A 13,032-nucleotide genomic window follows, 5' to 3' on the forward strand; every position below is an offset into this window, starting at 1 on the left:
GGACCCGCCCCCGAGGGCGGGGCTGCCGCACGCTCTTCCCTCCCGCAGCAGGGGCAGCTCGGGAGCTGTGACTGGGGGCCGGTGGGGCTGCGCCGGGTCAGGCCGGGTCAGGCGGGTGTGCCCCTAACAGTCGAGCATTTGCGGTCACGTAAACGGGACAGCGCGAACCCTGCGTTAGTCACCAGGGACCAAGGGGCGCCGCGAGGTCCCAGCCTGCCCGCGGGCCCGTCGGGACGCCGGGTGGGCAGCGCTGAGGACGGGCGCGGGGCTGCGGTAGCCGCCTGCTGAGAGGTGCGGGCGGCGGCCGAGCCCAAGGGCAGCTGTTGGGGGAGACCCTCTCTTGCCTGGACAACCCCCTGGAGAAGCAGCTGTGAGCGCGGATCAGGGCGTTGATCACTACGCCTGCGCTGACCCACGAAACCATGGGCATACAAGCCTGGGCTCCAGGTGGGGGTCGCACGGATCCCTAACGGAGCGAGAAGGGCTGTGGGAGGGTGAAACACCCCAAGTTCTGCGGCGGCCGTGACACCGTGACGCAGCTGATGGCCGGAGAGGTGCTTCCGTGAACCCAGAGGAAAGTCCGGCAGCACCTGTGGGCTACTGCTGCGGTGGCGGGACGAGAGCGGGGCCTTCTTCGCCTCCGCCACTCTCCGCCCACTGTGCCCGCCGACCGCCGAACGCGTCACCGCCGCCTCCCTCCTTCCCTCTCTCCCGCCCCTCCGCGGGCAGCGGCCCTTGCCGGGCGCCACTCGGCCCGACCCCGCCTGCGCGCTGGGGCCGCCATCTTCGGTCACCATAGTGACGGCTCCCGGGGACGCCAGTACGCTCCGGGCCTCTCCTCCTGTGCTCCGCCGTCCTTCCCGCCAGCTCTTCTCCCGCCAGTCCCTCCATGTGCTCCCGAGGGGCTCTGCCTTGATCCTGCCTGACAGGGTGCGCCCGGCAAGCATGGCCGGGGAGGGAGACCCGAGGAAGCGCTTTATCTCAGCCACGGCTGCGAACTACTTCGGGCTGGATCCGGCGGGCTGTGCTGCCCTGGCGGCGGGGCTCCACTCCCGTCCGGAGCTGAGCAGCTTCCTCGACGACGGCAACGAGTTCCTGCTCGTGGTACAGCACTCGGGCGCGCAGCTCACCACCTCCAATAAGGTACCGTAGCGTCCGGCATGACCGGGTCCCGCGTGTCCACCGCATCCCGGCGTGCGATTGGGAACGCAGAGCCCGCAGTCATCCCAGGCTTACTGGCCGTAAAGACTGGTATCAGATTTGGGAGACATCTCCCTACTGCGAATATCTGTGCAGGTCTCTGTGTCTGCAAGTTACTGGCGGCTGCCGTGTTTCAACCCCGGTCGGCTGCTAAGTACCGCTGAGTGGCCCCCACCCCGCGGTGGGGAGGAGAATCGGAAAGAAAAGGTTAAACGCCTTTTGGGGGTTGAGATAAGAACAACGAAGTAAAATATAATAACAACAATATAATAATAACGCACTACTAATATGCTAGTAATAGTGTTAATAATTGTAATGAAAAGGGGTGAGAGAGCCCAAGTAGAATAAGCGATGCAAAAATATAGTTGTTCACCACCCATGTCCAGCCCATTCCCCAGCAGTGATTGGTGCCTCCTGGCCAACTCCCCTCAGTCTATATACTAAGCATGACACTCTGTGGTATGGAATATTCCTCTGGTCAGTTCGGTTCAGCTGTCCTGGCCATGCTCCTTCCCAGCTTCCTGTGCACCTCCTCACTGGCAGTGCACGAGGGACTAAAAATTCCTTGACTTCGGATAATCATTGCTCAGCAACAACCAACATATCAGTGTGTTATTCTCATTCTAAACCCAAAATACAGCACTGCCCCAGGTACTAAGAAGAAAATTAACTTTATCCCAGCAAAAACCAAGACTCTGGCCCAAGAGTCTGTGAAGACCATATGGTTAGCTGGTGATACGTTTTTCAGTGGATCGTGCCCATGCTGATGCAGTTTTAGTGTGCTGTATATTGTTGCTGTGTGAATGTAATGCAGCCGGGAGGATGGCATGTTATCTTACTGCAAATGCCAGGTGGAGTCTGCTGTATGATTTCTTCCTGGTCATGGGTGTATGGAAGGATTGTGTGGCCAATGTCCATGCAGGGAATGTGACCCAGTATATGGCACAATGACTGATATTTGACAAGTCCCAAGGTGGATGTTTGTCTAAAGCATGCATTTTTCAAACTGATGTGTCCATCTGTGAGCAAATCTTAGGTTGATTGTGTGAAATATCCTGCCTTGAGTGTTTGTGTTCAGCGAGTGACTCATCTGAGTGATACCGTGGGGTGTGATGTGCACTCAATGTCACTATATAATGAGACCATGGTGTAGTGCCTGCTGCACAGAGTGTACAGGCAAAATGTGGGTCTTGGCATGTGTCCTGTTGTTCTGCTGTGAGACCAGGGATGTGGTGTCCGTTATGTCAGTGACAGATCTTTTCTGCACTGAAGATGAGTGTAATGTGTCCTTAACATGTGAATTGTGGACCAGCAAAAACTGATACTATTCAGTAAAACTGAAAGCTGTTCTTCCTATCCCTCCATTTCTTTTAACAGAAAAGAGTATACAGATGTTTATAATTGTGCAGAATTTGGGATTTCAGCTTGCATATCTTCTTGCTATTGATTTATCAAATGTTTAATAATATTTTACTGTTTTATGAATTCTCCTCAGCCACAAATCGTTTCAGTAATTGATTTATGGCAACATTTGGAACTTTACCCATAAATTGGGCTGTGAAGGGAACATGAATTGTGACTGATGACTAATGAAGGACCATACCTTTCTCTATCCTTGAGAAATCAATGAATTGCAATAGAGTTACGTATTTACAAACTCAGGAGAACAATACAGAATAGTTAGAATATTTAGAAAAATATTCCCAAAGGTGTGTCGCATAAAAATACAATTAAAAAATATGTATGTTTTTCTCTAGGCACAAGACAGACTTTCTGTTTTGTCTACAGAAAGTGGGAAGTGGAGTTTTCAAAATAGAGTAAGAAAATATGGTATTTACAGACATTATATGCTGAAAGAGGCTTTATGTGTTTGATGTTGGAAGTCAGGTTCCTATGGGCTCAGAAATGAGTATAATAAAAATTTTAATTTTCTGTGCAAATCAGATACTACCAGAATGTTATCAGAGCCCAAAGGGAGTAATATGATATTTTATATTTTTTTCTTGATACAAATTGTTTGTGTAAGTGGTGTACATGATTTAGTATAATATGCAGTCACTGACAGTTTTCTAAACAAATCCTGTCTTCCTGATTATTACAGATTGAGGCTACTGATTCAGAGAATAACGTGTTGGTGTTCTTTAAGCTGAGACCTGATGTAATTACAGAAGATAATCTTCATAGTAATATTCTTGTGTCATCTATGCTAAATTCGCCAATTAACACCCTTTATCAAGCTGTACGTCAAGTTTTTGCACCAGTGTTACTGAAGGTGAGCAATATACCAATTTAAATGTTCTGTGGGTTTATACCGAGACATTGAAATTCCATAGGATGTTAACTAATTTTGAACTAAATGTTTTATGTTTTAAAACCAAAATATTTTAAGAGGTTAAACAAGGGTGATTGTTATTTCTAAGTTATAGAAAGTACTTCACCTCCTATCAGTAAGGAGGAGAGGAGGATTCTGGTCATACATATGCCTGACTGGAAGCATGGAATACATTGTGCAGGGGTGGTTAATGAAGAAAATAACTCTTTACCTCCTTTCCAACAGTAATGCCAGCCTTGTGTCCTTTTCTTGTTTTTAGATACTCTTGGAGTTTGTATGAAATGCATGGGTCTGTGTCATGCATACTGTGATTCTTTAATAAGTGGCAGATAGGTACACTAGACTCTAGGTTAATTTTTACACCTGCATTTTTCATAGTTTTTGCTTTTTTTTAAATTTTCGGTGACTTTTTCTTCTGTTCTATTGAAGAATATTGTGTGAAAAACTATGGCCACTGTATTTCATAAGCTGAACAAGTGGAGTTTCAGCACTTAAATATTTTTAATTTATTGTATGTGAGAATGTTAGTAAAATAATGTTAGAAAAACACAGCAACTTTTCGTATTTGATTCTAGCAATTTCCAGATTATGCTATAGTAGTCCAAATTTATTTAGGACAATTAACTAACAAATAATTTTGAACTCATTTTCAGAGTGCCTTTATAAAGCCAACAACTGACTTGATTTTGTGATTAGAAATGTTTTTTCTGCAGTATTATTCTGAATTGTTAAATGAAGACTTTAAGAAAAAAAATATTATTACATTGTCCCACCATGTGGTTGGTTACTTAATCTGATTTTTTTTTTCTTTTAAGATTAATGGGAGGAAAATAGTAATTACTCTATCATGTGAGTCACAATTTTTGAAATTTTCATTACAGGATGAGAGATGGAGTAAAACATTTGATCCTAAACTCCAGAAACTTTTAAGTGAACTTGAAGCTGGCTTGAGTACTGCTCTCAGAAGATCAGATCCTAATTATACAGGAACAAAATTCTGTGAAGATGATGTGCAAGGTTTGTTTTGCAGTTATATCTTTTTATAATTAATTTTAAATTAGGAGTAAATAATTTATTTACTAGTTGAATTTTTAGACTTCCCAGTGACTGCATAGTGTGAAGTAGAGCAGGCTGTGGTTAGTAGATGGAATTAGTGATGGTTATACCAAGAGACCAGAGTTGACCTTTACACTGTATCTAGTCAGAATCAGAAGTTGAAAGATATTTACATAACTACATAGTAAAAGCCTGCTTTATAAAGGATGTTCTGACTGAAAATATTTTATAACAATCAATTTATTTCATATATAAATATTTTCTGTTGTTATTTGCAGCTATACTTACACCAACAGATGAATTTCAGTTCTGGATAGAATGTGCTCGTCATGGAAGTAAATGGTGTAGTAAAGAGAGAGCTTCATATTTTAAAGACCTATTTGAGGACATTGCAAAAGTATGTTTTATTTTGTGCAATCGGTGATATGTTTCTAGATTTAGTAAAAAATATTCTTCCCCTGAAATTTATGTCAGTATATGTACATTCTTTTTAAATATATGAGTATATAACTATTTGGTTATTTTTTCTTAGGCAAAATTTTACTTTAAATGACATTCATGTAGTTTGTAGTGACAGTGGTGCGTGGGAATGCCAACATGTAATTGGGAACAGATTTGACCATTGAATACTAAGATCTGCTGTAGAAATACAACAATATTCTACAGTTTTTGAACTAGAGATCAACTCATAAGGTTATAAAAAGGACAATAATAGTGCTATCATGCAAAAATTTTAGCACCCATAAAATGCTTTCTTGAACAATGCTTCAGATATCAATGAATTCTTCACATGAATAAACTTACACAAATGCTTGTTTTTTAAGAGGATTATGACCTATTGTTTTATGCAATAAACCCTAGGAAACTATACCGCTTGCCAGCTTCAGAAACTTATAAATGTTTCTACAATTATACTTGCAAAGTAAACATATTAAGGGGCATTTTCTTTTCTAGGATTATTACAACTTGGATACTCTATCATTATTTGAAGCTGTGGATTTGGTGGAGAGTACCAAGGATACTGTTGATGGTGTGTGGAGACAAACAGAACATGATCCTTATCCACAGTCACGCATGCATAATCTCTTGGATGTAATAGGTAAACCTTTATGCAGTCTTTATTGAATGAACAGTTGAGAAAAAGTAGAATGATTCCTTGAGCAAAAGCCTTCTTCCTTGTAAAGGCACCAGTAATAGCCCACAGCATTAAGGTGCTTACTTCTTATAATTATGATCCATGAATATTATTTGCCTTCTAGTATGCAATAATTCAATCAGTTCTGGTAGATGCCTTCACACATGCTTGGGAAGATGATAGATAGTAAGAAGATGGAGGTGGATCCATTTCTGCTGGTGAAGTAGATTTGTCATACTTCTGTTGCACTCCCTGTCTTTCTCTCAGAGGAGAAAATTTATTTACATAAACCCCCATTTAAAGGTTGATTTCGTCTTTGTGGAGATGAGAGCAGGATGTGCAGACAAGTTGCTTCTTCTCATTCCCTCAACAGCAGCCCCACGTTTTGGGGACAGGCAATAGGCAGTGAGTTTGTCTGCTGCTACCAGATGTGTGTGTGCATGAGGGCAAGGATTGCAGGGGGAAGTCAGGTACTGCCATTACTGCTGATAAGGACAGGTGCTTGTGTGTGGAATTCAAAATCCAAATCCATCAGCTTCTGATATTGGAGTAACCTCTGTTTAACTCAGAGATATTCAAGAGATCTGTTGAATCTAAAACAATCTGTTATTGGTACATTTGTGTGGTTTGAAATCAAGACATTACACTAGTTTTTTAAAAATGTAATTGGAATGTGGCATAGTAATTATTTTAAGCAAACATAACATCTTGCTTTTCTATATGGTTTTTGTCTTCTAGGTGGCTCACTAGGTAGATATGTTCAGAGAAAATTAGCAGCTTTGAATTTGTGGGAGGATGCTTTTCACAGTGTTAAAGAAAATATAAAGGCTGGCATCTTGATTTGTGAGCAGTGGGTATCAGCTTGTGAATACTTAACTGGACAGCTGTGGCAACGTTATACTCTACATCCATGGAAAAATGAGAAATATTCCCCTGAATTGCTAGCCAAACTTGGCAAACGTCTTGATGAGGTAGAGATTTCAATTACAGAGATCAGTTTCATTAGACACAGAATTAAACAATATTGTTTCAAGTTAAAAAAGAGAGTTAAACACTTTTATAATCTTTACAGAGTCAGATAGCATTCCATAATCTATGTTTGCCTGAGCCTTTCAAAAGTTTCTTGTAAAAAGGAGAGAGATTGGTACTTCTAAATGTAAGTTTTATGTAGAACAACTTTGGATATATCAGATACTTTTTTCCCCATAGGTGCTAACTGTTAGAACACTGCATGAAAAACTTACGTTCTTTTTGCCAGCTGGAGAACAAAATTCTTTACATCCTGCTCAAGTGTTTGAACCCTTTACTGGCCTAAATCCTGTACACTACAATCCTTACACAGAGGTATAATGCTTAATTTTTAATTTATTCTCATTTTTTCTGTGTCTTTCTGTGATGTATATGGATAGTCCTAAACTAACGTGAACTCATTATCTCTAGCCATTATGGAAAGCAGCCATCGTTCAGTATGAAAGAATTATTGCACCAGCAGAACAAAAAATAGCAAGCAAATTGAAGAAATTTATTTCAGAAATTCAGGACAGTCCTCAGCAGGTATGGGTATTTTTGTAGTCTGAAAATTTTCCTGAAGATCAAGTTATTGAATTCTTAAGTAGTGAGTTTAGAGCACAGGAATAAATGCTTAGAACCAGAGACAGTACTACTTATAAGCAGCAGTAATCAGTAGTGTCAGAACATGTTCATTTTTTTTCAGTAGAAAGCAATAATTTCTTTAAAATTTCATATTCCAGCTTCTTCAAATATTTCAGAAACATAAGGAACTGATAAAGCATCCAAATATAAGCAAAGAATTGCTTTTTGAAAGGGAAACATTGCTGGCAGGACTTCAAGATTATGTCAAAGGTATTTAATTGCTTTTTTTTTTTTTGCAAATACTAGGATCCTTTATTCCTGAATTATGTCAGTATAACTATTATATTTTTATAACTACAACTAAGGTTGTTCTGTTAGATTTCTGGACTAATGAATCTTTTGCTTGTATTAGACTATCAGACAGACTTTGAAACTCGATGCCATGGTGTACCTGGTGATGTTTCTGGACCACTGTCAGGCAAGAACCTTTCTGAAGTTGTCAATAATATTGTGTGGGTACGGCAGCTGGAACTGAAGGTAACAGATTCCACTACTGTTTAGAGACAGTATTATCATAGAATGTAGGGCATGGTATTTGACATTTTTGTGGGGAATTCCACACAGAAAAACTGTGGTCTTCCCAAGAGTTGCATAATCAAGATTCTTTCTCAATGGTGCTACTTGCTAAGTTGAATTTTATTAATAGACCCAGAAGACAGTCTTTTTATAATAAACTGAGCTGTCTACTTTTATGACTTAATTTTTTTTTGAAAAAAAACCCCAACAACAAAACACAACAACAAAAAAACCCACAAACAAACCAACCAACCAACCAAAAGAAACAAAAAACCCCAAAAAACCCAAAACCAAAACCGACCAACCAAAAAAACCTCAGAGAGGATGAATTTTTGTTAAATTTTACCTTCCTGTTTGCATATTTAAATTGTATTTAGGATTCATAGGTAGCCAGATTCTGACATCATAATTCTCACTTGTTATTACCAACCTGTGTAGTGTCCTCTTGAAATTGAAGGGATTTCTTAGTAGTGCATTTTGAGTTTGTGCCTGCTGGGGAATTTACTGCATGGACAGTAAAACTTTTACTTTACAGTAAAAGTAAATGTACAGTTCAGTGTTCTTTTACAACAGATTGTGTTTAAAACATATTTGACCGACTTATGTTGGTTTTGTTAGTTTGTATTTACACTTTAGTTGGAAACTTTGAATATTTTTTGGAAAGCATTGACCCGTGAAAAGCAAAATGCTTTTTGTGAACAGAAGTGCCATCTACAATAACTATAGATTTTAATGAGAACAGAAGTTACTTATCCCAGAATAACTATTAACCCAGTACTATTACCCCAGTTTTTTATCATTTACCTGTGATTTGCAGAAATCTTCAGGGCCCATTTCAGCTGAACATGACAAGGGATGGAGGTATTAAAGGTGTTACTTTGTTATGTCCCTTGCAAAGAGAACATCAGCAGCTCAGGTTTATTTTTTCTGCTTGGTCTACCGAAGACTTAGCTCAGCTTACATGTATCACTTTTATGTCTGATGTAGGTTGTGCTAAATTTTTAAGTTGCTCTCAAATCTCCACTGATTGTATTGACTGGGATTTTGATTAATTTGTCCACACACAGATGTGAAACTCTGTTTCAAATACCTTTGAGTACTGTCATGGGCCTTTTAGATACAATGGACTCATGGGAGATCTGTACCTTTATGGAGTATTAACTGAAGACCAGATGGGATACTCTGAGGTATCTTAATAGTGGTAGACACCTGTGGTGGACAAGTTATTCAGACCCAATTTACTGTAATGAGAATTTGAACATCTGGGACACAAGTCAGGATTCACTTCTTTTTTTCAATTTTAATCAGTTTTTCATCCCACTTGGATGTTTTGTAATAGTGATTTTTATTGTGGTGATTTTTCTTTTCTGATCAAATACTGGGAAGTTAAGCTTCTTTTCTTTGTGGTTGTGTTTAAGGTGGATGATGCTATCAAGCTGGCAGAGGCCCTTCTGTCTGACTTATCTGGATTTCAAACTTTTCATCGAAGTGCAGATTCTTTTCTGGAACAGTTAAAAGTGTATGAACAAGAACAGTTTGATGACTGGTCTAGGAATATCCAGTCAGAATTATCAAATTCCAAGTCAGGACTTTGGTAAATACATTCTTGTTTAAATAATGTTTATTAAATAAATTATGTTTATTAAATATGAAATCTGTAGTGTGGTGTAATTCATTAGAACTCAACAAAGGAGATTTAAAAAAAATACAGAATTGAGAATGAATGGAAAAACAAAATAGAAGAATTTATGACAATTTCATTATCCTACCAGTCTTGGTTGGTAAGGTGAAGTATAAAGGACAGTGTTAATAACAAATCCTGCGGTTTCTGTTAGCATCTGGAATGAAAGACATGTTTGGTTTGCTTGCTGTTATTACTTGTTATCCACTGTAAACCATATAGTGATTATGTGTAGAAACCAGATGAGATTAGAGAATAGCTGTGATATACAGATGACACATGTAGAGTAACAACTTAATTGTTATTCACAAGAAATTCTGCAGTCTAAATAGGACAGATTAAAGAAGACTAAGCAAATCTGTTTAAACTTCATGAATTATGTTCCCCAAAATAATGACATTTCTTTATGGGATATTAAAATATATTATAACAATTTTTGTTTTAGTTCATTGGCCACATAGCTTCTGTGTGAATCTCTTGTGTTGCAAACTTCGTTTGGAAAGAGTTTGTCTACAGTTTCAGAGGATAAGGAGTTGATACTTATGTGCAAACTTTTATTTTACGAAAAATGCTCAAGTATGGCAAATAACCAGATTCAGCACTCTAATATAATTATATATAAACTCCAATATAATGGAGCCATCTAATTTTATTAGTACCATAAAATTTTGTTACTGTGATATTTTAAAAGATGTCATGTGATTAAAAGGACAAGAAAAGAGGTAGCTCACTAAAAAAGGGGAATACAATGGATATGGAAACTAGAAAAAAGATGAGAAAAAAAGAAAAAATGAGTAAAGCTGAAGTTTTTATGAAAGAAGCCTTGAAGGATGGTAGTAGAAGCATTACTAAAGTAGAAAAAAAATGAAGTAAAATCTGAAGACAGGCTGATGTTCTTATTAGTATTTGGTTGCATATATCAGAGTGCTTTACTGATACAAGTCCTGGTTCTTGGACTGATTCCCTCAGATTATTTTTCTCCCTTTGCAACGCTGAAGACTGGGGCCTGTAAAGTGCCTGCTTGAGAGATTATGATGGATACAGTGTATTTGAGAAATACTGTCTAGTTGTGAGTTACACGTTAACTATTGTCACAAACCAGAAGGACTCTGTAAGCAAAACCAATAGGCATTGTTAATTTCTTATTGTCTTCATTGACTTTGAATTAAAAGAAAGGTTACTGGAAAAAATTCTGAGTAAATTAAAATGTTAATAAGTGTGGAAAAACATAATAGAGTGACATCAAGCTTTTTAGAATAGTTTATTATGATAAAATGCATCTAAGAATGGATAAATATCACATTACATTCAGTAATCTGCTTTATTTTGGTTCAGTATCCAAGCTAATAGCCCTGTGATGGAGTTGGATCACATTTCTGGAACACTGAATATACTTTATTCTGATCGTTTGGTGACTCTCTTAAGAGAAGTACGTCAGCTATCAACACTTGGATTTGCTATACCAACTAAGATACAGCATGTTGCAAACACTGCACAAAAGTTCTGCAAGCAGGCAGTCATCCTTAAACAGGTATAAGATTAAATTAATAACTTCGTGTTCTGACTTCCCAGCTTTAGTTCGTGGAACTTTTCTAGACTGCTGTCTTTTCTGTCTTTGTGGTTTCTTGAACAAATTAGCTAAGTCCATAAAAGAAAACAAAAGTAAAGAAATGCTTTACTATTTCAGAATGTATCTTCTTTTGAAATATAGTATTAAAGCTGTGTGAAGTTACTGCATGAATATACAAAAATAAGTAATTAATTGATCACCTGATTTTAGTCTCAGTTTTTGATATTGTGACTGAAGGAAAATGTCATAAAATGAAGCGACTTGTCCTCACCATTGCTAGTTTTCAACTGAAAATATGTTAATAAGTATTTTAATGGAAATATGTGTAGGTTTTTTGGGGGGAGTGGGTGGTGTATTTTTTTGATTGCATTCAATGCTACGAAAGTTTTTATTCACATGAGGTGTCATTGATAGCTGAGATACCTGTACAGCTAAGGCAGAGATGACATAAGACCTGCAAGATACCCACACATCTGGATCACTGACAGATGCCCAAGTAGAAACCTTACTTATGTCAAAAGGCATTCAATGTCTATGTGTAGACAACTAAAGCAAGCTGTAGGGTATACCTCTTACTGCAGCTGTCCATCTGGAAGTAAACAGATATTTTTAGCTTGTGTCATATTCTGGCGGATGTCATTGATACGTGAAGGTCTCTGAAATGGCATTAGATGCCAACATTTGCATAAAATAATGGAACTAATTCACTTGTAACAAATCAGAGACTGAACCTATTTCACTTAGGGTAAAGCATAATCACCTCAGATGTGTAAGAAGCGGCCTTTTTTCTATTAGAATTCATTACTAGAAGAAGATAGAACCACATTAGCATTATATGTATATATTTCTAAATATTTTACTTGTGTAGTTAGTTCTCATTTCTTAATGAGATTGATTGGGCAATATTTTCAGGAATGTTCTGGGTTACAATTATTTGCATACAAATATTTTTATCTGTTCTTGTACATTTAATCTCTATTTTTACAGGTGGCACATTTTTATAATTCTATTGATCAACAAATGATTAAGAGTCAGAAGCCAATGATGTTACAGTCTGCTCTAGCATTTGAACAGATAATTAAGGTGAAAGAATTATCCTCTTTTTGTATTTTTAATTTCAATGGTATCTGTTCTTATTATGTGCTGGTTTTTTCTGTGTTGATTGCTGGACTTTTTAACTGTAGCCTTCCCATTCAATCAACACCACCTGTTTAATTAATGTTTATTGAAATCATTTGGCCTTTTTTTAATATATATTGTCATTTAAACAACTGCTTACTCCTTTTTAACTTGGATATTAGCATAATATACTCTCTCAGGAATTATTTTTAGTGTTTGAATTGCATCTGATCTATGATATGGTCAATTCCTTAATAGTTGGTAACATAACTCCTGTGTTAGCTGTTCTAAATAATATATTTTGATCTGTTTAATAAGATTGGCATATGCTTTATTCTGGAGATAAATTAGTATTAAGGAATGGTTTCACCGTTTTATCTATTATTAAACCTCTCTGGATTTTGTAATTCTCTTGAATATCTCTAATTTGTGTTTTGAGCAGTTTAGAAGTAGCCAGCTAGTTTTTATTTTAGGCTAAGAACAAAGAATCTGTGCATCTATCTGATTATTGACTTATACATGCAGTTTGTTACAGTGGGCTGGTATTCCAAAATAATATAGTTGCTCTGACAATAGTGTTTCTTTTCTTTTCTTTTTTGCTAGGAAGTTCACTATCCTTAGGTTCCTTTAAGGAATTTGGGTCAATTTGGAGGACTTTATTTATTTTAATTTTTCTGCTTTGAAGGGACAATATGACCATTACTACAATCCACATTTTTTTTACAACATATCTCTATTTTATGTCTGGAGAAGCATGTCTATAATGAATT

At 37.9% G+C, this 13,032-nt stretch overlaps 1 protein-coding gene across 4 annotated transcripts in view; it reads left to right on the top strand.

Moving 5' to 3' along the window:
- Positions 1-19: 19 nt before the first annotated feature.
- Positions 20-13,032, top strand: part of DYNC2H1 (dynein cytoplasmic 2 heavy chain 1) — a 161,963-nt gene continuing 148,950 nt past the window's right edge. For 3 of the 4 annotated variants that reach the window (XM_039385502.1, XM_039385505.1, XM_039385503.1), the window contains exons 1-13: positions 21-1,143; positions 3,302-3,472; positions 4,414-4,549; positions 4,867-4,985; positions 5,543-5,687; positions 6,462-6,694; positions 6,933-7,067; positions 7,164-7,277; positions 7,475-7,586; positions 7,729-7,853; positions 9,311-9,486; positions 10,909-11,104; positions 12,131-12,226. In XM_039385502.1, the coding sequence (XP_039241436.1) occupies positions 946-1,143; positions 3,302-3,472; positions 4,414-4,549; positions 4,867-4,985; positions 5,543-5,687; positions 6,462-6,694; positions 6,933-7,067; positions 7,164-7,277; positions 7,475-7,586; positions 7,729-7,853; positions 9,311-9,486; positions 10,909-11,104; positions 12,131-12,226 (1,956 nt within the window). In that variant the 5' untranslated portion in view covers positions 21-945. Of the gene's footprint in view, positions 1,144-3,301; positions 3,473-4,413; positions 4,550-4,866; positions 4,986-5,542; positions 5,688-6,461; positions 6,695-6,932; positions 7,068-7,163; positions 7,278-7,474; positions 7,587-7,728; positions 7,854-9,310; positions 9,487-10,908; positions 11,105-12,130; positions 12,227-13,032 lie in introns of all 4 variants that reach the window. The other variant, XM_039385508.1, reaches the window with a different exon arrangement.

Source organism: Pipra filicauda, unplaced genomic scaffold, assembly GCF_003945595.2.
Source record: "Pipra filicauda isolate LSUMZ 115617 unplaced genomic scaffold, ASM394559v2 scaffold117_size3949168_pilon, whole genome shotgun sequence".
In the NCBI taxonomy this organism is placed as follows: Eukaryota; Metazoa; Chordata; class Aves; order Passeriformes; family Pipridae; genus Pipra; species Pipra filicauda.